At 37.5% G+C, this 24,897-nt stretch overlaps 1 protein-coding gene across 2 annotated transcripts; it reads left to right on the top strand.

Annotated features, from left to right (window-relative positions):
- The first annotated feature begins 5,306 nt into the window (after nt 1–5,306).
- TNFSF13B (TNF superfamily member 13b) lies at nt 5,307–22,923 on the top strand. 2 transcript variants are annotated; one of them, XM_075740372.1, is made up of 7 exons: nt 5,307–5,432; nt 10,766–11,178; nt 11,262–11,367; nt 19,552–19,608; nt 19,892–20,004; nt 20,100–20,250; nt 21,738–22,923. In XM_075740372.1, exons 2-7 carry the CDS (start codon nt 10,852–10,854, stop codon nt 21,848–21,850), a joined length of 867 nt encoding a protein of 288 aa, XP_075596487.1. In that variant the 5' UTR covers nt 5,307–5,432; nt 10,766–10,851; the 3' UTR covers nt 21,851–22,923. The 2 variants fall into 2 exon arrangements, with proteins under 2 accessions (XP_075596487.1, XP_010298037.1); XM_010299735.2 differs by lacking the exon at nt 5,307–5,432 and having other exon boundaries at nt 10,723–11,178.
- The last annotated feature ends 1,974 nt before the right edge of the window (nt 22,924–24,897 follow it).

The raw sequence follows: 24,897 nt of genomic DNA, 5'->3' as shown, positions 1-24,897 counted from the left end.
ATTTCCCAAGGCAGAGTGGGTGGTGTGACAGGAGTGTCATACGAGGTAAAAGTATGTATTTGTGTTTGATTTGTGATTTTTTTGTTTCTTTTTAGGCTCTAATCACACAATTAGAGATTAATGTATACAGTTGGTACAGTAAGGATAACAAAAATGAGCAGTGCATTTAAATTTAGTAGACCTAAGCTTAGTTGGTCTGAAAGAGACAACATTTATTTTAACACTTTTACCCATTTGCTAGCAAGAAGTCTTTTATGGTTCTGTTGTACCATGTGGAAGTCACCTAGGCACCAGCAGAAGTGACTTTTCTTTAGCTCTGCTGGGATTTTTGAAGCTAGTTTCACCATTTCAGAGCCAGCAGTACTTAAACTGAGAGAGTTTCATTCTAACTGAATGCTGGGGTTCTTGTTTGTTTATAGGAGTCTTTATCCTAGGTAGTAATATCAAAGTTTTATGCTGTTAGCTCAGTCCATGTTGGAGTGTGGGGCTGTTTAAATCTCTTCAGCAGGTTTAATTTCTCATTTCTGCAGCTGACAGTTTGCCTCTTCAAAATATTTTTCATGGGAAGAACAAACTGGAAAATTTTCCACACAATCTGTACAATTGCCCTTCGGATTGAAATTTTTAAATAAACTTTTCTGCCATATTGTCCTGATTCAGAAAAGCATCTCAGCACACACTTAAAATCTGTTTCCTGATGGACAGTGGTATTTTAAGCCTGTGCTTAAGTTCACTGCTTGAATAAAACTGCTTTCCTGAACTGATGCCTTAATGGTTATGCCTCCTAAAATTTACTACGTGGAATTACAGGTCTTGTGTACACGTGGGTAATAGTTGTCAGCAGTTTATCATAGGGTGACATCTTTACTTAAATGTGATTTTTTTTTTTTTTTTTTAAACAAACACATACATACCAGAAGTTGCCACCTTCTCTGGTAAGTGTCTTTTGTCATACTATTATTAAGGTTTTCTTAGAGTTGATTGAAAAAGCTGTAGACCTTTTGGGATATATGCAGTTTTAAATCTGAGTGAACTCCAAACTTCTCCTCAGCTTCCCAGTGCTGGTATTTTTTGAGGGGCAGGCAGCTGGGGAAGGTATATTGGTGAAGGCTGGGGAGTGGGGGTAGGGGGTGTGTTTTTGTAGCAGAAAGGAATTAATAGCATTCCCTTTCCCTGATGTATTGAAAAATGGCAATGTCAGCTGATTGCATATATTGTTTCAGCTCCTTCACATCGCTTTAGAACTAATGTGGAGGGAGAGAAGGAAAATAAGTGGGCAAATACTGCTTTTTCTAAAAAAGTTGATAAGCCAAAAGAATAGATTACTTGGAGAGAGAATGAAGAGAAAGTAAATAATTATTTCAGACGTTGTCATAACTTGCCATTAATACCATTGGGTTTTTTCATAAAATGTTGATTTCTAAAGTAATGCGTCGTCTTCATCCACTCCCTGCTAAAAAACTCAAAATATCCTCAGTATGATGTGGCACTGAGATACAAAGGAAGTATTCTTATTTGGGCACACAGTTGCTAAGTGGAAGTCAAATGCGTGATATCGGATGATGGCAATCTGGAGCTCTTCAGAACGGACTGTATCTGTACATAACCTTAGATTATCAAGCCATATATTTTCACTATATTGTCTGCAGGACATAAAGATGAAACATTGCATGGTTTTGCAAGTATTGCATATGAGGAGATAGAATTGTCACGTGCGGATCCTTTACGCTCCATGTGATTTCTTCCACCTTTCACATATGCACATCTTCTCCGTTAATGGGTTGGGCGTGTACAATTGTGAATGAATGTCTGTTACCATTCTGTTCTTCACTGCATTGGCTATGAAATCCACTGAAAGAAAATGGGAAGGAAATGATTTTTTTTTAATGCAAATATTCCACTGCTGTACGTATGATCTCTTAGGGGAGGGAGAAGGGGGAAGAAACTTGTTTTGACAAGTCAAGGCTTGTTTTTATTTTTATGGTCTGTGTGGTGGAAACCCACAGTTATCTGCTGCTAAAAGCCATTTTCAGACAGTGAACTGCAAGCAACATAGTACTACTAACTTTAAATTGCCAAAAGGTGTATTATGCTACTGTTTAATTTACTCCATTTAACACTATAATGTTTTCCCTTAACAATTATTCATTTGTATATAGATGTTTCCCAAGTATTTGTCCTGTATATATAAATTTGTATTTTGAGGAGAGGAAGTTGTTATTTTCACGGGTTTGTAAGAAAACCTCTTGGTTTAAATATGCTCATTAAAGGAATTGTCTCTTTTATAAGAGGAACTTTAAGTTGGTTTTTTTTAAAAAAAAATAAAAAATTAAAAAAATGAGGGAGTCAGGAGTTGAGCTGGAACAGCTGTAGCAGTAGAGTCCTTGTAAGGAAGCATCCAGTATAAGACCTCATGTGTGCACATGTGTCAGTGGTTTTAATTAGTGGAAATACTTGAGGCTTCCTGCTAATCCAAGTTTACATTCCCAGCTTTTGTTTTCTGAAGTGTAAAATGCAAAGAGATAAGCTGTGCTTTCATCTGAAGAAATGTTAACTGGTGTAGCTGCCCTCATGTCCATTTCTCAGGTAAAATTAGAAACAGAGCACAAATAAAATTGGTAAGCTACGGACAATCTCTCAGTTGAAGGGCAGATGGATTAACTATTCATACAAAATATGCGTATCAGCATCTCTAAGCTAATCATTTGCGTCACGTTGGGTGTTCACAGTGAAGAATGCAAGGCTGAATTGAGAGTCCAAGGTATGGTCTCTTCTATTAGCAAAAAGAGTCAGACATACCTCCATTTGTATTTCATAATTCAATTCTTGAGGAGTACATTTTTATTTTTGTTAATGACAGGTGATTTTGCTAGGGGCACTTCTGCCAAATATAAAATCAGTGCCTCTTGCATGCAGTGGGATCAGCCTGGTGTATCCCATTAAGCCTAATTTACAATGCCCTCTTGCTTGTATAATTTAGAGTAGAACCCTCCAGAAGTGTAAGTAGAGATAGCATTGTGGTTTTAATTCAGAAAGTCATTGAATATATGATGCAAGCTTTTTGTTTGATTTTTCTTTAATATATAGTTAAAGCAAAAATGTCTTATGAAGTATTCCTAAGTTTTGTAGACAAAGCATAAATGTTACTGTGTATGTGCTAATCGTGGCAAAGTTTTACATTTTCATTCTAGTCTGGTTTTTACAATACAATTAATTTTACAAAAAACACTTTTCTATTTTTATGTACTGACATATGCAATAAATTGATACATTAAAAGTGCTGTCATGTCTTGTTCTAGTTTGTGGCCTGTCTTCGGTATGTGTACAAGGGTATTTTTGTACGTGTGGTAACTGATCAACCTCAAGGTATCATTTTCAGCTAAAACCAGAGCACATGGAATAGACATCTGCATTGTTAGATGTGATGTTTGTGGAAAGCTATTGTAGCAGGGAAAAACTGTATTACAAATATCTTTTCCCAAGCTTTGTCACGTATCCTCGCTTTCAGGACGTGTTAATAAGTAAAACTGATAGGTGGTAGCTCTCCGTCACTTCCCAACACATTCTGTCTTTCAAAACTTCTCTGTTGTCTGGAGAATGGTCTAAATATGATGTCACAGGGGGAATATTTTTAAGTGTTTCTGACTAGTTTTACCACCTGTTGCTGGTAATATTGTAAATGTCAATTTTAAATGCTCTGATGCCACTCTAGCAGGTCTGTAGTTAATTCACGTAGCTGCAGTGGGATACTCGGGCTGAAGCAATTTCTACTTTCTTACAGAGAAATGCATAACAGCCTATGTCACCTCTGCTCCCATTCTGCATAGTTAATGTGAAATACCCAGAAAATAAGGATTGACTGCTGTCTTTTCTAAAGCTGCAAAATGTGTGTCTTCTCCTGGTTTACTGCAAGGTTTATAGTTGAATTTCAACCCAATACCTAGGAAATTAGTAGGGAGGTGCAGGTACATTTTGACACTTTATTCCAGATACCTATTAATTTTGAATGAAAAAAAAAAAGGTATTTCTAATTTTTTAAAAAGAAGGAACAAAAGTAAAGGAGCAACTCAAATTTGGGTACTTCATGTTGAATACTGCCCTTCTTGAATGAAACACAGTTTGCTGTCTTACGAACTATGTCCCTAAACCTTACTTGCGCAGTGCTTCTCTGAAGAATATGAGTCTTGCATTTGCTTTTTCTTATTTGAAAGCTGATAAGCAACTGGGCTACAAAGTGCAACAGAAACCATGCCCTGGCATGTTTCATGATGTTACATTCATTTGCTTAGTAGATAAGTATAGGCCTTCATATCAGATGATAGATAAAGGTAAAATACAGTATTTTAATTTCTCTCAGAATGTGCAAGTACTGCTTAAATCATGGTAAACATTCATAAGGGCATATGACTAACCTAAAATGCTAGAAATGAAACCCAAGCCAAAGGCAGAGGACTTGCTCGCTGTTAAAAAGATAGTATGGGTACGTAAGGTTTTGAGAAAACACTGAACCGTCAGCTAAACAAAGATTATTTGCTCCAAAGATATTGAACATGCCTGAGCTTCAAACGCTTTGTTGGACCCTATTCAGGGTCTTCATTTTAGACTTTTTACAGAGTTCTGTCTCTGTAAGTAGATAAGGAAAATACAACGAATATTTACTGGAAATGTTTTGAAAACCTTGCCGTGATTAATTTGTTATGCTTCAGCTTGGGTGGGGACAGAATAACTCTCCTAGATCTTGAAAAAACAGGAATTTTTTCTTTCTCTGAAAGGCAATACAACTTAAAAGTAGACCTGGTTTTAATGTATTACAGAACATGTTTTCAATCATAATTGGAGATACATCTTTAATAATCTTTAGCAATGAGCTGCATAATGCAAAACTGCAAGGTTGCTGACAAAACGGATGTTCATGTACCAAGGCAGATGTTGCCCCTAGTTTTGATGAGCAACTAAGGAACAGCTTTTGCTGCTTGAAGAGAGAAAGAAAGGAAGTTCTACAGCTGTTTTGCGTTATGCTTACGTCTGGTGTGGGCTAAGTATTTACAAAAATTCAAAGGGAAAGGTCAGGCAGAGAACCCTTTCTTTTCTGTCCTTGAGGACTCAGGGACAGTGTAGCAACTGGATGCGGCTATGAAGAAATAATGCTGTGATTTGAAAAGATTTGGATCCCTGTCCTGTGCCCTCTATGAAAGGTCCACAGACTGTAGCTGCAAGCAGAGCGGCCACTCCCCCACGAAGGGCCATGGCTCCTTGTTTATTTTGCTGCCATACAAATGCATTTTTGAGCCCATCTGTACAAAATCTGTCAAGTTGCATAGTGTCGAAGAGGTGGAGAAATGCAATAATCCGTGTTGCTGGATAGCCAAGCCAGTGAGACTATAAAAGAAGTGAGCTACAGCTGTATGACAGAGCTCCTTTTTCCCTGTGCAGTAAGAAGGAATTGCTATAACATCATGGGGCTGGGGGGGAAGGGGAGGAGGCTGGCATTAAGCTGCTGTAGTATATAAATTTTGTGCTTTCTTCTTATGTTTTATATATTTTTAAAATTATTTTATATTTATTGTTGGTGCTGCTGCATACTTTGAGAGACACTTAAAATAATTGCTTTTCCTTCCTGTGCCATTTCCTATTCTCTTTGAAAGCAACTGTAATAACTACGTAAAAAATAATGATGGCTGCAAGTCAGCTCTGTGTTTCCTTTGTATAGTATGCATGCCAGATTTGGACCCAAATTGTCTAGATGTCTAGAGAAATAAAGTCTTGTGCAAGGAATAAATCAAGCATGGCATATCTAAAATGTGCAGAGACATTTGTGTTATCCTGGGCAATTTTGAAATGAGAAGGCAAAGAGAAAAGAATATCTCTTTTGCTTCAGAAAAATCTTGTAGAATTTTTTTTTCTTTTTAACAAGGTAATGTATCAAATAAGGCTTTAACAGTTTGTATAACACATCCTTTACTTGCAAGGTATTTGACAGCTTCCTAAAATTTAAGGTAATATGATATAAGATACAGAGCCACAGGAGCAGAGTATCCAAAATAGAGTGATTTTTGGATCCATCTATGAGGCAGGAACTTACCTGGTTTTGCTACTGTGTAAATTGCAGTTAATGGCTGAAAGAATTAGTTAAGTGTCCTTGGAGGGAATGTGTACTGTCTATGAATATTCTTAATGCAGATATCTGTAATATCAAAAAACTCTCATACAGGATTTATTCTGATCTCCTCCAGCATAGTCCATCCATTTTGTCCATCTTCAGAAAGGACTTGAAATGAAATGTGCTTAAAAGGGAACCTTTGCTTATTGTTTGCTCCTCTGTCTGTTTCGCACTGTCTTGTGTAGTAAGGCAGGCTATCGTGGCCTTTTTCTTTTCGTAATAACCGCAGGGACCAGTTCCATTTTGTGGCTACTTCAGAAGTATGTGAAGTTGGACCTTTGCCACTGGAGGCATACTTTTAGTATGGCCGTCGACATTTGCCTGGATCTCTGGGTTGCAGCATCTGCGCAACCTCCCTTTTAAAAACAGAACATTTATTTTTAAGTAAACTTTTACATTTCTTCAGTAAATTGCGTTTTTATCCAAGTCTTCCGATTCGAATCATCTTCTTCTCTTTTGTATGTTAAACTTTATTATGGGATTTTCCTCCCCCTCAAAGAAGATGCTTTTGTGGTTAAAGTACAGTACTGGATTTCAGGAAATCAAGAGTTCAGTTTCTAGTTCAACCACAAATTTCCTGTGTGATTGCTTACTATCTCTGCCTTGGTTCCCCGCAGATGTAGTGATGATGTTTTATAAATTTTCAGGTTAGCAGGGCCCATCCTGATCATTTAATCTGACACTTTGCATAACAGAAATGAAAAAAATTAATTGCTTGCAGAAATTACAGGGTTTGTTTCTGCTGTAACATCTTGGAAGGTTTAACCAGCCTTGATTTTGTTCAAGAATCCATTTCCCCTAGTGAAACATTCTCACCATCAAGAGTCTTCAGTGGTAGTGGGCTTTTTTTCTTCTTAGTTTGAGTATTACCTAAAAGATTGCTCTTTTTCTCAAAAGTAAAAGACTTAATAGAATCATAGAATCACAGAATGGTTTGGGTTGGAAGGGACCTTAAAGATCATCTAGTTCCAAGCCCCTTGCCATGGGCAGGGACACCCTCCACTAGACCACGTTGCCCAAAGCCCCATCCAACCTGGCTTTGAACGCTTCCAGGGATGGGGCATCCACAGCTTCTCTGGGCAACCTGTGCCAGTGCCTCACCACCCTCACAGTGAAGAATTTATTTCTAACATCTAATCTAAATTGACCCTCCTTCAGAGTTGGCTAAGTAAAATTCTTAGAATAGCCAAGGCATTTCTTAATAGTCTTCCTTGGGTAAATTAAAGAGGTCCCTTAGTCAGTCAACCTGAACGTTCAATGTAGCTCATTCTTTGGGTTAAGGAGGCACTAAATGGTTCGATTCAGTGTATGGGCGTGGATCAGCTGTACTGTCTGTGCAAAATAGGACCATATTTTCAGAAAGGGTTTATTCCTATTTGCTTCCAGAGTTAGATGATCAGGACTGGGTTTCTGCAGTTCAGTGCAGTGGCATTTTCTTTCCTAGAAATAGTTTGGAAAACGCTGCTTTGAACTGGTCTTGAGGTGGTCACTTGTTGCCCTGAGGTTTTACTGCATGCATGAGTAGCAAAGCATGTGTGTCTTGAGCCAAAACCAGTTATTATGGCTCAAACTTTTGCCAAAGGGTTTTCAGAGAAGCTGGCCAGTAGAAGCAGGCTGCTAACCACAAACTGGATACAGTGTCTGTGATGAATTCTTGAGGCCTCATATTCATTTTGGATTTTTGTTCTGAACTCTTTTCACTGTTTGGTTTTGGTGGTCATAACTATATGCAAACAGTTTTGTCGATATAAAAGCACGGTTACTGTTTCCTCTTATTTTTGGTTAATATTTTGCTCCAGTATGTATTTCCAATTACACTTCTGTATCAACACGAAAGTTCCACAGAGAGCTCATGCTCAGCTGGAGTCAACACCCTCCCATGTCCGCTAATGGCAGGCTAATCTGAGCACTCCTTAGTCCTCTTTGGTCATACCTGAGTTTAAAACGCAGAAGAAACTGCACGTGTGATAATCTTACTGACTTTACATTAAGCAGGTTAAGGACTACTTTGCAGCTCTGCCAATAAGAGGAATCGTAAGGACAGTATGTTATGACAAGACATGGTGGCAAGCATCGAGGCACCGACTCCAGGCTCTAGGTTCTGCAACTAGCATGGTTGGGTTTTTTTCATTTGGGTTTTGGGTTTTTTCAAATCATTTTTCTGAGTTTCTACTTTAATGCAATTAGTAGTCTGCAATTTACTGAAGCGTCATTTGATTGTGTTAAAATGGAGGTTGTTCAACTTAGTATATTTCTAGGCAATTGTTGTTTTTCATGACTGATCTCTCACTGTCATCATTGACTGTTCCACTATGCTTTTGTCATCACAAGAGTTGTCTAAAATTGTATTTTCTTTCAAATCACTTAACTGCTTATGAAGCAAACGGTGGTCCCTTTGATACACAACTAGAAATATCTGTTGAATTTAACAATTTGCCGTGTGTGCGCTGTGCTGATTTTCCTCATCTCCCCTTTGAAATTCTCATTTATCCTAATGATAAGGAAGACAAAGCCAGATGTCTTACAGAAGTCCTCTGTGTCATCACAATTATTTTGTCAGCCCAAATAATGACCCCATTTAAAGAAGGTATGGAGGCTGGGAACAGCCTATTTTCTCTAGAAGCGACTAGAGTGATGCTAATTATATACCTGTCTGTTATTTTCTTATGTGTTAATGACCTCAGAGACCTCACCAGCCAATTCTTTCTCAGTATTCCTGGATAGCTAGTTATAACTTTCATTCTCATACTGGGTTTAATTTTCTTAAATAGCATTTTTTTTTCCAACTGTCATTTTATTTTTGGAACACAGTCAGTACTTGGCTGGTAATGTTCTGATGTCTAGTGATACTTCAAGGCATGTCTGCTTGGTTCTAATAATTGCTTATTCTGTTCCAAAAAAACCTACCTTGGTTCATCTTAAATTTCCTTCAAAATTCCTTCTATTTACACCTTAACTTAGCCTTGCAAATAGATATAGAAACTGTATGGTATTCTGCTCTTATTCTGCCCTGCACTGATTTCTGTATCATTTCTCACAGTATGTACATGCCTTCTAGGGGCATGTTAAGATATGTGGAATAATTTTTTTCTTCTGGATTTAGGAAGAATTACTTGTCTGTGCAGGATATTGGGTGGTTGCTAGAGGAGGCAAAGTAAGGAAAAGAGTGCCTTGCATCACAACGGAAGATGATAAAACTTATAATAACCCTCAATTTCTCATAGTCTTAAGAAATAGAAGTGGGAGAGGCTACGGAAGTTGCTAGTCTATTACTGCTCCTTCTTCTTTCTCCTTCCCAACAGAATCGACTTGATCTGAACTACTCTGACAAGCGTTGCCATCACGATTCATTACACAGCATTCAGAGCAGTAAAAGTTCTCTCTCTTGCAAAGATAAAATCTGTTTACAGGGTAAAAAAAAAATTTAGATTCCAGTGGCAGGGTTGACCTGTTGATATTAGACCTAATTGTGATGCTTTTTCATATTTATTTTTTTTTTCTGTCCCAGACGACTGAAACTTTTAACAGAAGAGTATAACTTTAATTCTGTGGGAGAAGACAACACAAAAAGTATATGGACATGTTTAGGATATTTAGGTACCCTTGCTGCTGCAGAGAAGAATTCCTGATGCAGGGTTTTAAGATGAAAGGACTGGTAAAATCTTAAAAAGATGAGCTTAAGCCAGACACTCAGAACTCACCTGAGAAACTTAAGTATGCATGTTTAAAGTTTTGTTTTGTTTTGTTTTAATTTTAATAACATTTCTAAATGTTATTTTCCTTCTATACCCGTCTGCCCTTTCCCTGCCTCATTCTTATTTTCCCCTCCCTTATTCTTTCCCATCTTCTAGTTCTCACCTCTTCTAGTTGCCTCCCACCCCACACCAAGTTTCCTCTCCCCACTTCCCTGTGTCCCCTTTTGCATTAATTCAGGTCCTTGAACTCTGTGGAGAAACTATATTTATTAGATAAGTTTAATAAAAAGTCATCCCTTTTTAAGTATGATGTACTTAACTTGCAGAATCTTCAGCTTCATACAGTTGAGAGACCAGTAATTTATTACTCATACCTGGGAATATTTTTCACTATAGTGTTCAGGAAACCACAAAAATTTTTGTTTGAATAGGTTGTCCCCTCCGTAGGCATATAGGCACTTTAGATATGAATATCTCTATATTCATATATATGAAATGATGTATATACACAGTACATCTATATACCTACACACACAGAGAGGCACACATATTGTCATATGTGTATGCCTTTTAAGTAGCACTGGATGATATGCTGCCAGGAAATTTTACATTGTTTCTGCACTTCTAGATAAGGCTCTAAATTACCAGTGGTACGGGGTGTGCCTAAATTTAAAGATCATGGCAAGCTGCCACATAAATAAATAGTTGAAAGTGAAAGGAGGAAGGTAGATTGAGCAAGCAGCTCATGAGAAAGTATTCATTTCCAAAATGCTGCACAGAAAGAAGAAAACTAAATGGAGACTGAATCTTAGACGTTCACTCTGTACATTAAGTTTAATGGTTCTATCAACAGCTTCATATGACAGGAAATGATCTGGGCGTTTTGTTCACTTATTCTGGATGCCCTTAGTTTCAGAGAGCAACTGGTAACATGGATTGCACCTCGGAAGGGGACAGCTGAACTCTCCCTCTGGCTTTAGTGAGGAAAGAGCAGCGATGAAATCCGTGGACTGTGTGCACGTCATCCAACAGAAGGATACCGCCTCCTCTCCCTCTGCCCCCCCTGGTGCTGCTTCAGGCACCACGGGACTTTTTTCTGTCACATTCCTGTGGCTTGCAATGCTCCTGTCCTCTTGTCTTGCAGCAGTGTCTTTTTACCATGTTATCACCCTGAAAACAGAACTAGAAGCTCTGCGCAGCGAGCTGATCTACAGGGTCCGGGCAAGGTCTCTGCTAGACCGGCCACCCGTGTCCCCTGATGAAAATAAAGCGGGTACCCCTGTTTCTTCCTTCCTGCAAGTGTCTGCAGCTGGCGCCAGGCAGGTAAGCTGGAGGGGTGGCTGTCGGCTTGCAGGGGATGAGCAAACGTGAGGTTGCTTTCACTGACTGTCACTTATCCCGGTTAGGAGAACAGGCTTCCTGGTCCTGACCCAGCTGAAAGCTTCCAAAAGGAAATCTGGAACGGGAGCAGAAACAGGGGGAGAAGGTCTGTCATCCACACAGAAGAAACAGGTAAGTAGCAGCCAGTGGAGTGGGTTGGGATGGTGCAGTTGGATACTCTCTTGAGAAAGGCAGCAGCGCTTGACTCGTGTCTTCTCCTGTCAGCCGATCCCTGTTCCCAGAGCCCACTAAGGTTTTTAGAATTATTGCTGAATGGATGGTGTTAACTGTAGGTATATTCTCCTAATGGTTGCCATACTGTCTAAGGTGCTAGATATTCATGCTATCTGCAGGTTGAACTTTGAACATTAGATCCCAAATCTGTTTCTTGTAACGGAGGTATTTCTGGATGATGTGGTAGAGTTGAGTAAGGCAACTTTAAATCCTTCAGACAGTAGATTGCTCAGCTTTAGGTCCATCAGTCTCAACTCAAGCTAATGCCTAGCTTGTTTCTCTCTGATCAATAGTAGGGAAGGAAAGCTATTATTAAAAATGCCAAGTCATTTTTCTGGGAAAACATGCTCATCCTAAAAGAGGGAAGTAACAAGAAAGCTCCTTAACTTTAGGGAAGTAGGAGTTTTCAAAGAAAAGCTGGCTTGTACCTGTCAAAAGAGGCAGCTTACAAGGAATTCAGAAGTTCAGCATCATTTCTACATTAAGACAATCTATTAATATAATTAGCAAAATTAATAGGGACATGTATCCAGTAAGATTTTTTTCTGTCATGGCCTTCAGAACACTGAAGACTGTGCTCCATAAAAGAGACCTCTGATGTGTATTATAATGCTGGAATATTAATAGGATATATTTGTTTCCTTTGGGGGATAAAATGCCTACACTTTTTTTGTTTTTCTCTTTCCAAACTCAATGATGCCTGATAGGATGAAATACGGAATTTTGTAATAACAATTTTCATACATACTCTAATTGCACCAAGTAACTAAAAATGTTCCTGAGTTGCTAAATCAGTTCAATCCTCTTATGGATACTTTTAGATTGTTTTAACTGATGAAAGCTGATATTTTAAATTATTAATAGATGAAGTTGAAATGGAGTAATTTGTACCTAAAGACTAAGTCAAACTTTGCTTAAACTGTGCTTTTGAGTGACTAATTAATGTGAAATGTATTTCACTTAAGCTTCAGCAAGCTAAATGAAATTTAAGTTCTAGAGTATAATCAATCTACTTATCTTCAATATTCTCAAAAGAGAATATTCATTTAGGACATCACCCAAAATCCTTAAGTTTAAATGAGATTTATTATATTTCATTAGTTATCTTTGGTTCAGGGTCTTAGCTAAGAGTGATTTCACAAACAGGACTGAGGACAAGATTGCTTAAATTGTATTTCTTGTAGCCTGTTTCCTATCACAGGAACCACAGAGCTTCCTTGCTCTCCCCACCCTAGCATCTCCCAAATAAAAGTAGTGATCCAAAGCACAAGTGTCATTGAAAATAAGGAGGCATGTCCTTTCTTAAATGAGTGTTATAGCATCAGTACTCTGCAAGTTATCCAGTTCCCTTCCCAGTAGCTTCCACCTTTATTCTTATTGCTGTTGAGGGTGTGTGGGGGACAAGAGGGCTTTGGGCAGCTCAGCTGTGCTTCTGGCAAAATTAAGATTCTTCTCATCAGGTAGCACATAACCTCTGATTATACCTATTTACCTTTATTCACATAAAATTCTCATTAAGCTACTTATTTCTGTAAGCTTTTTTTTTTAAAGAAAAAGAAAAAGATATAGCTGGCTTTAAAATTGTTTAGGATGGATGACAGCACAGAATATGAACATTCATATAGAAGGGAAAAGCTACATAGGTTGACCTACTGCAAAACTGTTTTCTAACATGACCATCATATTTTTTTATATGAAAAAGAAAAAAAGTAAATTACAAATCTTTACATTTATATAAAAGGTCATCTGTTAGACAGGGTTACCTTTTTGCCTGCTCTAATTACAGCAAATTAACTTGTCAGAGTTCAGTAAGATGTTACTTTTTCTCAGATCAGATTTCACTGATGACCATGAACCTACTAGTCAATGTTAAATTTTGTTTTAGGTGAGTGAGTGAGTAAAATAAAAGAATATGGTGTTGTTCATGGTGCTGAATCCTGTCTGTTAGTTGATCACGTACCCAGAATTACTAGCCCTGTACTTTGATCTTCTTGCGTCCATTTCTGGCTACCGGAATCCTGGCAGCCTCCAAACTGACCTGCAGATGTGCTGCACTCATTCTGCTACAGTGGCAGATAAATTAGGGTGTTGAGTGAGGTGCCTTGTTCTTGTCTTATTTCTGTTTGCTTCAACAAGGTCTCAAAGTAGAGTATGGTCTCATAATTAATTGTTGACCCATAATTTCATTTCAACACAGACCAATTCCTTAGAAAGTGAACACTTAAAAATGTCACTGATACACAATTGCTTCTCTTGTGCTTCATCAGAGAGCAGAAGTAAATATTTAAACTATTTAAACTATTTAATTTATAAATAAAGTTGTGGTTCAATTCTGTTTTCTTTTTAAACTTTAATTATTAAATTCCAGAAATCGATGCCCCATGATTATTTTTAGACCCAGCACAGCCCATCTTGAACATATGGAATTTCCATTATTTTTTTTTTTCTATTTGCTTGATGTTGTGTGCATGAAAGTGGCCACAAATTAGAATTTTAAATAAATGACAATTGAATGAGAACAAATCTAACACAATGTTGTTCTTTCACATTTTGGGGGGTATCTATTTATCTGTGTTCATGCATAAAACTGTTAGTCATCAGTAGTTGTAAATTGTGTGTCTTGAGAAAATTTCCAGCTGAAGTAGATTGAAGAGATGAATTTCAAGCATCAATTTCAAATAAATCTGTACAGTTAGCAGTCAGAACCAGAGCTCTTGATACAATGAGTAGGAGTTAATGGGTGGTTTTGAAAGGCACATATTATTAATATGCAGGCAGGTAGATCATCTAACCACTTCTGGCAAACGCCATATCAGAACACAGAAGAACAGATATAATTTTTCTTATTTGTCTTTCTTTTTATGAATTTTGCATGTAGAGGAAAATCACTACACAACAAAAACCTCTCCTGAATTTTATACCGTATTCACAATTATTGCTTGCCTTGTCTGCATGTTTCTCTCTAAGCTGTATGTGCTTGGGTCCAGAAACAAGCTATATGTTCCATTACCTAAGCCAGTTCGATATGCAAATGTCAGGTTTCATTTACATGCTCTCTTTGTGCCTTGTTCCGATCATTATTGTGGGATTCTGATTCCCGTGGTCAGCTAGGGAGGTGAGCATCAGGTCTTCTGGAAACTCAAATTCAGGCAATGTTAGGCAGATTGGAGCACCCAGGGACTATATTTACTCTGGTATATTGAGGTTATCCATCTCAACCAGTCTGATTGTGTGTGTTGAAGGAACTGAGGAGAAATTCTAAGTGATTCCACAAAGCGGTGAGGCAGGCTAACCTGGCATGTGACTTGGCAATTTTTTTTTTTACTAGCAGTTCCTGGGTTCTACCCCAATATCAGTTGCGTCCACGGGAAATAACTATTGACGTGCAAGCGTAGCAAATAAGTTGTGAGAATTTTGCCATTGTTCTTGGTATAATTGCCTTACTGCCAAATTGGTACCTTTGTTGCTTAGAAGTGTTTTGACTCCGTATGTTGTTGGTTTAGATCTCTGTGACAGAGGGATGGCAAGAACTTTTATAAGGGGAACTTGACTTTAGTGATTTTTGAATCAAGAAACCTAACCTTTTGTTACTAGTCTAACCAACTGCCACATATAAAATTCCCTCACCAATTATTCAAAATACTTCTTATTTTATTGTTTGAAGAGGGGAAATACAAGAGTTCTCTTAAAAAAAAAAAAAAAAAAAAAAAAAGAGAAAGGTCTACTTCTTGAAAAGATAGTAGTATTCATTTTGTTTCTGCTGACAACACTCTAACTCAAAAGGAAGTCGGCCCTTCTATGTGAAAGGATAGAAAATTACTTGATACAATGCCTGCAATTTTACATGAAGGATGCCACTTACCGAATAAATAAATCAGTGTTGTGTATTATTGCAGAACATTGTGCAATCAAATGTTCTGTAATGTTAAAAACAATATTCTGCTTTATACTGTATAATAGAAGTCAACATAAAGTATTCTTAATTCTTCGTGAATGAGTTCCTTGTTATTCTGATTGTAACATGTTACTGGTAATTCTGTTAAGGTCAAAATAATGCTACCAATACTTCAAAGATATTTGTAAGATATGATTCATATCTGTAACTAATGACCAAGCTATTTCAATGCAGGGTCTGATTTAATCCATGACTAATGCCATATAAAGACCTCTTAATTAAAAAGCACCACATTACCCAGTATATAAAAATGCACAAGCAAAAAGTAAAAGAAGATCTCTTGTGATAAGGAATAAAGAAGTTAAGGGAAGAAGAACTGCAAATTTTTCAAGAACATGCATATTATTTATAAATTGAATTATCTAGTGTTGAAGTATGTTTCGGGAAGTCTACAGAGAACAGACCTAGACCAAAGAAGGAACCTAAACAAGGTTTAGGTCTGTTTTTTAAAGTTCATTTTTGTTGTTGTTTTTATTTCAGCAAAATTTGTGATAGTCGTCTCAAGCCTCAGATATTGAAACTTCAAAATTTATGCATGAGTTTACAGATAATAAACTTGAAATTTTGTTTGGATGGATTATGAAGTTAGAATGCAGAATATTAAAATGATTATGCAAGTTAAATAATACAAAAACTTGCATGGGAGGCCAAATTTGATTTTACCAATATCAGGTCTTAAATCATGCAGATATGCAGAAGGCTGTGTTTCTATCCTGCTGCAAAAGCTTTTTTTTTTTTTAAATTGTGGTTACATTGCTCAACCGGTGGAGAACACATCCCTTCATGTGCTGGCTGTGGTTTCTAAAGGCATCTGGAGTCTCTGACTTCTTCAGAATTGGCTGTTCTGTTCATGGAAGAAGACCGACTCTGAAATGTTCTTCTCCCCACCCACACCCTGCAAAGCGATTAAAATCAGAGGAAAAAAAAAAAGCAAAAAAAAAGCTCATCAGAGCAAACCTATTATATGAACTCACAAGAGGATGGGGTACGCTTTATTGTTCTAGATACACTCTGTTTTATATAGCTAGACCTCATGGTGACACTCAGTCTAGATATTTTTACACATTTTTAAGACGTATTTTATGAATCCTGTATTCTGCTTGCGTTATTAATTACTCGAAAATCCTTTAGACTACAAAGCTGATACTCAGGTTTGATTTACACTAGCCTGAAGGGCATTCGGGTAGAGCTTTTGATTTATTCTGCTCAGTACTGATAGTAACTATTCAACCCATATTTTGTTATGCATATATTCTTGATATTGTATTTCAGGAAAGATTTGGATTCTTCTTGGAATAGAATTGCTAACATTTCTTAACAATGTTAACTTTTTACTGCAAATCCCTTAATTTACCCAGAAAATATACTCTATATACCCATATCTCCTCCTTAATAGCAGTGTTGTTTACTCTGAATTTGTTTGAATGAATTACTTAATTTTAAGAATGTATGTAGTTCCACTGAGGTCAAAGTGAAGTGCTTGTATATACTGGAAATAGTTATGTGTCAGTCTTGGCTTCTGAACATTTTTTGAAGCATGTTGTTGTTCAATCACTCAAACACTTTTTTTTATTTTATTCGTCCTTTCTGGCTTTAGGTAAAGCAGCCGCTGTGCTAATTTCTATTCTCTTTATTGTCATGAATGACACTGCTTTTCTCCGTGGAGAAAATATTCTGCAGAGCCCTATTTCTATCTGCATACACCAAAAAAAGAGACAGATTTTTCTAGAGCATATATGAATATTTGATATCCGTAGAATAAAGGACTGTTGGTTTGTGTTTTAAAAAGACCTCAGACTGTATTGAACTTGCTGATTTTATTAACTGTGTAGCAGTTCTCAGCAATGATGACCAGTATTTCAGTGCTGCAAACAACTGAAACATAAATCCAGACTTGCAAACTGTGAAGCAGGATAGTTTCAAGAATATCAATCAAGTTTACAGAGCAGGTTTGACAAGAGTTGCTAAAGTAGCCATAACTTTCACTGCTTGTGGACACTACTCGTTGGTACCCAGCTGGACCCAGCCTCTGGTCAGTGTGAATCATAATAAATCTTCTCTTGTTTGCTTAGTGAAAAATCCAGTGGCCACACTAGTGAGTTCTTTTAAAAGCAAGAAAGAACATTTTTTAGTTTACTGAAATACTAGGGAATCAGCAAATTCCATTCACTAGGAAGGCACTTTGCTCCTAAGGAGGGTGAATGAATACCTTGTGAAATAAAATGCCTGATGTGCTTTGTTGTGCAACTCCAGAAAATTGCATTTTGATTTTATTTGGAAGCTTCTTTTTCAGAAAATTCTGTCACTCACAATTGTGATAAAAAAAATGACCTGAATATAATACCTTTTTCAATTTTGTGTTGGCCTGGTTTTTCTATTCCTTATCAGAAGGCAGGGAATTCAGATGCCTTTACATTTTTGGTTTGAAAATCTATAGATTTTGGCACATTATTGATGAGTATTAGTGGAACTCAAGGACACGTTCCAGTGTAGGCGACGGGAGCTGGCAGGATAGCGTTTCCCATTAACGTAAGTAGGGCTCACAGGTTGTGTGATCATTGTGGCATTGGAGCGTTCCCAGAGTTGCGCTTGAATCTTTGTCGGCTGCCAGTTGGCACCGCTGGGTGCTGGTGAGCATCCAGCCCTCTTCTGGGGTACTCAGGCAGGGCCACTGGAAAGGAGACCTAGATACAGGGAGAGGGTGCTTTCTACTCAAATCCTCTCACTCCCTGCTGCGCAGCAAGAGGTTTGTGCTGCTGGGCACTTGGTTGCACATGTGGGTACCACTGGCAGATGTAGAAACAGGAGGGTAAATTTAGATTGGATGTTAGGAAAATTCTTCACTGTGAGGGTGGTGAGGCACTGGCACAGGTTGCCCAGAGAAGCTGTGGATGCCCCATCCCTGGCAGTGTTCAAGGCCAGGTTGGATGAGGCTTTGGGCAACCTGGTCTAGTGGAGGGTGTGCCTGCTCATGGCAGGGGGGTTGGAACTAGATGATCTTTGAGGTCCCTTCCAACCCAAACCCTTCTATGATTCTACGATTCTATGATTCCATGGAGTAGGGCACTGCCTATTATAGCAAGAGTGGCCAAATCTCATGCACAGCCTTCTTACCTGAAAAGAGGTAAACAAAAATGGAGATTCAGCAATCTATGGCAGAATATCCTTCTCTTGACTCTTAGTAAATTCATTTGGTGTCTGCCAAGTACAGTAAATGTTACTACTCTCTTTTCCAACCTTCAAAGTAGCACTAGAATAAGACATTTACATTAAAGTCTGCTCTAAGCAAATGCAACTATCCTTTTTTCCTTTTACCCTGTTCCTTGACATTTATGTTTAGCAGATTTTTTAAAACGATCTTTGTTTCACTTGCAAGCCTATATTTTATCATACTGCAATATTTTTCACTGATCGAATTCCTAGTTTCATTAGTGTCGCCAGTCTGTACATTTCTGAGTAACGCATTGGTTTTGACAGATACTAAACTATTTGTTATATGCGCATTAATTTACAGTCATTTCTCTATCTTCCCTTAGTTTCAGTATAGGTTGATTGAATGTGGGTATCTGTAAACATATTGAAAGTACCTATATATGGATTTTGAGAATTTTTTTGAAAGTACCATGTAACCAGTATATATGACTAATATTTTACAGCAACTATGACTGGAAATTAACTTCTTTAAATAATATAGTAAACATCAATCGAAAATCTGATATCTGTCATAGCTGGCAGAGTCAGGGGATTTTTTTGAGCTTTTGCGTAGAAAATTAACGAGGTTAATTGATCTGATGATTCCTAGCTCACTGCTACATTTTTCAGTTGTATTAGGACCAGAGATTAAAACAAGTGAGTATTACTTGTGCTGCTATCTGAGGCCTCCTGCTTAGCCGCATGATCTCTGAAAGTTATCTAGTGCATGTTGTGGTATGAATTTTGTTTTGGCACATCTGAGTAAGATCTGCGTTAAAATTAATAGATTATGTTTTCAAATAAGTGGTGAGACCGAGAGAAGATTTTTTTTTCATGTCCTTTATTCTTCTTTTTTTTTTAAGTAGTTTCAAAAGCTTACTCTATTCTAGTACTGATTTATATTTCTTTGATTTCAAAATGCTTTCATTTTGCAGTGCTGCAGGCCTGCTTGCAATTGATCGCCGACAGCAAAAGTGATATCCAACAGAAAGGTAAGAGTATGTTCCATGATTTCTAGCTAACTATTCCGTGTATTAACTCTTCCATCCAATTTTATCTAACTTCAAAGCAGCAACTGAGTTATGTCGCTGAATTGAAAAAAACAAGAGGTCTCTGCATCTGGACAACCCTTGCAAATATCCTCTTTTCAGTGGGGAAATCCATCTAGTGAGACTAGAAGTCTTGACTAGAAGTCGGCTTTTTTAATTGTTGGCAGATGAAAATGAAGAAAGTAACTTTTCTTTCTGATTACTCAAAAATTATTGTTTCTTTTAGATGATTCAAGCATTGTCCCTTGGCTGCTGAGCTTTAAACGTGGAACAGCTCTGGAAGAACAAGGAAATAAAATAGTGATCAAAGAAACAGGATATTTTTTCATCTATGGCCAGGTGAGAAAGCTCAATTCGCTTCAGCACTGGCTTTTAAAAGGATTTTTAATGTCTCCATACCATATGTTTGAAGTCTGCACCCCTTCATTCTGTAGGTTTTATATACGGATACAACATTTGCTATGGGACACCTAATACAGAGGAAGAAGGCCCACGTGTTTGGTGATGATCTCAGCTTGGTGACATTGTTTCGTTGCATCCAAAATATGCCACAGTCTTATCCGAATAATTCTTGCTATACTGCTGGTAAACATCTACGTTTTCCTTTTCTTTGTTTGTAAATAAACTGTATCAAATAGAATCAGTATTGTTGGGTGACTAAGTATTGTGTCAGTTGTAAAGAAAATGGACTGCATTCATGGATCTGGTTAATTGCAAAATTACAAAATACTTACCAAAAATATGGTTTTATATAAAGTATCAGCAGTTGGAGGGTATGCATCTAACTGAGGTGAAAAGAACAATTCCCCTCTCTCCATTGGCTGTATCATGTGGTTAGATATTTTGGTGCTTTCAGTTAGATGCCCGAAGCAGACAAAAGGAGTACATACTGTCCTTATTGAAGAACTCAGTTTAACTTAGGGGTTGAATTCCACATTTCATTATCCCAATAAAATATTTAGGAGCTATCTTCTTACGTGATAGTTTGGACCAACAGCAAAGCAATGCTTTTTTATGGGTTTGATTTGTTTACTGTTTCGTTACTAAGCGGTTGCTAGGTAGTCATCTTCTTATACAATATCACATCCTCCCAGGTCGGTTTTGGCCCATTCTGTAGTGAGCTGTTCAGCATGGTGTGATACGGTCCTTACAGTTCATATGCCACGATCTATAGGCTTTGTCTGCTCTACCTATTAATGTTTAAGCTACTAGCTTTGTCTACTCTAACTAGTATTAATGTTTAAGCTGCTAGCTCCAAGTGTCAACTAACTTTTTCTGCAACACTACTGAGGCTGTCCAAACATTTTCTTTAACTTTCTGCCCCTCCACCCGCACGTTCTGGTATCATAACCACCTTCAATCTCACCTATCCTCTTATTTCACCCTTGTATTACTCCCCACCCTTTCTTAACTAGGATCCCTACTCCATCCCGGCACTTCACAGTTCCTGCTTCCCAAATTCCCACCCTTCTGCTTTCACCTGGAAAACCAAATCTCACTGCAATGTCTCATGCTGTTGAGCATGTGTCGCAGCAGATGTTAGATGTGCTCTCAGCTCAGTGACTGCAACTTGAAGGCGAGGTGCTTTTGGTTATCACATCAGCTGATGTGCGGCTGGCAGGAAGCAGACTTCTGTGCTCTGCAGTTGCAGTGGATCAGCTGATGTCTGGAAACTTCATTTGGTTGGTAAAGCTCATGAGACCTCCTCCAGAAGCGTGGGAACAGAGTGGTCTAGGACTAGCAATACCCAATGCTGACCTTGACTGTCACATCACCATAACATGAGGAATCTGGGTATGCCACTGTTATGAATTTTTGCAGCGTTTACTTAAGTGAACTGTGATGTGCTGAGTACAGAGTGGAAAGTAGGTCCAGCTCCACTGAGGGCTTTAAGTATCAGCTCTGGGTAGGCTGAAATTTGTAAAATTGTGCCTAAATATAAAAAAGCACTTGTCACCAGTAACAAGCCATGCTTATATTTGTAAGATGATGTGTAATGACTTTTTAAATACCGTTTATGAAAATAATGTATTTGAAATATTAACTTTAAAATATTCCAAATCTTTTGCCAGGCATTGCAAAATTAGAAGAAGGGGATGAACTTCAACTTACAATACCACGGAGAAGGGCCAAAATATCCTTGGATGGAGATGGTACTTTTTTTGGTGCAGTTAGACTCCTCTGAAGCCCTTCATTTGTGTTATTATGCTTAATGTGGTTTTCTTCTTTTCCTATGCCTTTGTCAGAAAAAAATATTGAATTGTAATAAAGCTGCCAATTCTGTCTCTCTCCATCCACCACCAGCTTCTGAGAACTTTTCTTCGGTTTGATAAGCGAACCCAAAACAGGAAACACACCAGACATACTTGTAAGATATAACCATCATGTGATTACCAGAAAGTCAATTTATTTTAGACAATAGGAGACTCTAAATAGCATACCATAAAACTATAAAACAATGGTTTTTTGCCTTTGAAATAATTCCTTGCCCGTAAGGCAAATCAAAGAATGAGTTAACCATAAAGTATAGCATAAACAGGACCATTAACTATGAAATTATTATCCATAATTGAAAAGGAAAACTAAGACACAAGTACATCTTACATTTACTTTGTTTCGTCAATAAAAAAATTTGAAGTATAAAGTATCGAAAGAATCATCACACAGTAGATTCCTCATCACCAAATGGAGGTGTCAGGTGGGTTGTAGTTTTTTGTTTTGCTTTGTTTTCTCTTTGACACCAAGATTTTGGGGACAGAAAAACTATAATGTGTGGGATAATGAAAAGCCTAAATGTATCGGATAATGAAAACAAACTCCTCAGAAATATATAGAATAGTAGCTATTGGCTTGCTTCTCCTCTGTGAATAGCTGGAAAAAGGACATGTAAGATGCTTCAACAGCTCAATTTCCCAAGCATTGCTACTCATCGAGGGATATATGTATACTTCTATGTAAGCAAAGCAGATATAGAAAGAAACACGGTGAGATTAGACACAATATAGCAGGTGGAATTGGATTTCTGGCTTCATAATTTCTGCAGTCATATATAGATGTGTATATATATACAGTACATATATGTATATGTATATATATGAAATCATGTACACACACATATATAAGCCTTTGACATTTGGGCATAGAATTTTATCTTCTTTTGAATAGGTTACCCAATGGAAATATTACTGCATACATACTTTTTGTATTTCTCTTGCTTTTTGCTATGATCCATTCTATGCAATATAATAAAAAGAAAAATCCAGTAAACCTGGAACTAGCCATACAACTAAGAAAATACATCTGTCTCCCAGAAATCTGGGCTCAACCCCTGGGTTAACTATAGGCTTTTTCTGCAGTTTTGAATATCTTGCTCAACTCTTTTACAAAACAATCAGACCGTAGAAAGACTAAACAGATGTCTTTATTTCTTTTCTTTTATCTGTCTGCTGTGTTCAGTAGATGAGATTTATGTCTTTTTTAACCCAAGAATCCATGTGTATTGCGTGGTCAAGGTAATAACATGGTAATAATGTGGTCAAGACTTCTAGGAGCTATTGTAATACAAACATTGAATACTTATACTACTGTTCTTCAAAAAAGTATTGAAGTGCTACTGGAATAGATAAAATAATAAAACCCACAGTAATGAACTATACTTCATTTGGAAATATTTTTAGGGGTTGAGAAGTGTGTCATATAAGCTCATTTAGTAAAGAAAAGACGCTTTGTATATTGCAGTCTCCTCGTCTGTTTTTCATAAATCATGCTGATTTGATTGAGGTCTCATGGTGATAGACAATGAATAGAAGAGATTTGGAGCTAGGAATTACAGACTACAGTAAACTAATGAAACAATTAATTCAGCTTCTCTGGGCTTCAAGAAGATATCTCAGCAATGAGCATTTGTGTATTGAATTACCACACCGTGATTTTTACGAGATTTAACTATAGTTTCAAAATGTCTGGAAGTCCTCCTTATACAGATTTATTTATTTATGTGTCCTGGACTCAAAGTAGCTGCTGCTGCTGCTGCTGCTTATTATTATTATTATTATTATTATTTGACTTTGATGTGCGAAGTTGCCAAAAAGGCATTTATAATCCTTTACAGGAACCCTCAGTTTAGCCAAAGGCTTTGTGAAGCTGGATGGAGATAAAACAATTATTAGCACGCAGTGAGTTGTCTGTTATTACTGGCATACATTAAAGAGATGCTCAGAATCTCTAATTAGAAGCTTGTTGATTTTAGCGTTGTCTGATTCTAGAAAAAAATGTTGTTACTCTTGCTTTCCCAGAAACTTGATGGCTAAACTTGCAAATTTAGCTTTTGCTATGTAAGTTTCCCCAGTGGTTTCAATGGGCTTGTGTGTGCTTAAGCCAATTCTGAAGGTGCTTGGCACCTTAGAAGGTGTAGCTTTGACATAAACAGACACAGTGTAATATTTTAAACATACAGCGCCTAGCAAAAATTCTGCAAAGCTAAATCAATTGTCATCACTGCCCCTTTTTCTTGCCGTATTTCTTCCTTCTGATGCTGGTGAACGTGGACAGTGCAGAACTTTGGAAAGTGGGGTACGGTGTGGCTTGGAGGAAAACTTTTCTCTTCTGAGCGAAAAGATTTCAAAAGTGTTCCCTTCCTTTAGTAGGATGAAATTGAACCTCAAGTTTATTCACAGAAAATGTGAACAGTGAGATCTCCCAGCTGTGTAGAAAGCGCAAGTCCACAGACTGTCCAGATATTTCTACTGACAAAGCTGGCAATTTTGTTGTTGTTAGGTTAGTTTTCTGCTGGCTTCATAAGAAAACTTGTCTTCTCAAAATTAATCTGCTTATTCACAAAGTTGAGTTTTAAAAGGTCAGCATTTTCTGACCAAAGCAGGAACAAAAAGGAGAATACCTCATTCCTGATGGTTCTGCTAACAAACTGGTGACACATGAGGTAGCAAAGTGCATCCAGACCACAATCATGCTTATCCCTCAGTCAGTGGGAGTTACTGAAACTTCCTGTGTTTGATAGATGTTATTTGTATACGTATGCTAGGTAATAAGTAGTATCTAGTTGGTTCATTCCATATTTTATGTTCTTATCAAGGGCATCTAGCATTTAAGATAGCTTCCTACAAATCATAGGATCATAGGATATCCTGAGTTGGAAGGGACCCATAAGGATCATGGAGTCCAACTCCTGGCTCCACACAGGACCAGCCGAATCAGAGCATATGACTGAGAGCG

The sequence above is a fragment of the Balearica regulorum genome, chromosome 1 (genome assembly GCF_011004875.1).
Source record: "Balearica regulorum gibbericeps isolate bBalReg1 chromosome 1, bBalReg1.pri, whole genome shotgun sequence".
NCBI lineage: Eukaryota > Metazoa > Chordata > Aves > Gruiformes > Gruidae > Balearica > Balearica regulorum.
The sequence above is the reverse complement of the archived record's forward strand: the minus strand, read 5'-3'. Positions and strand labels throughout refer to the sequence as shown.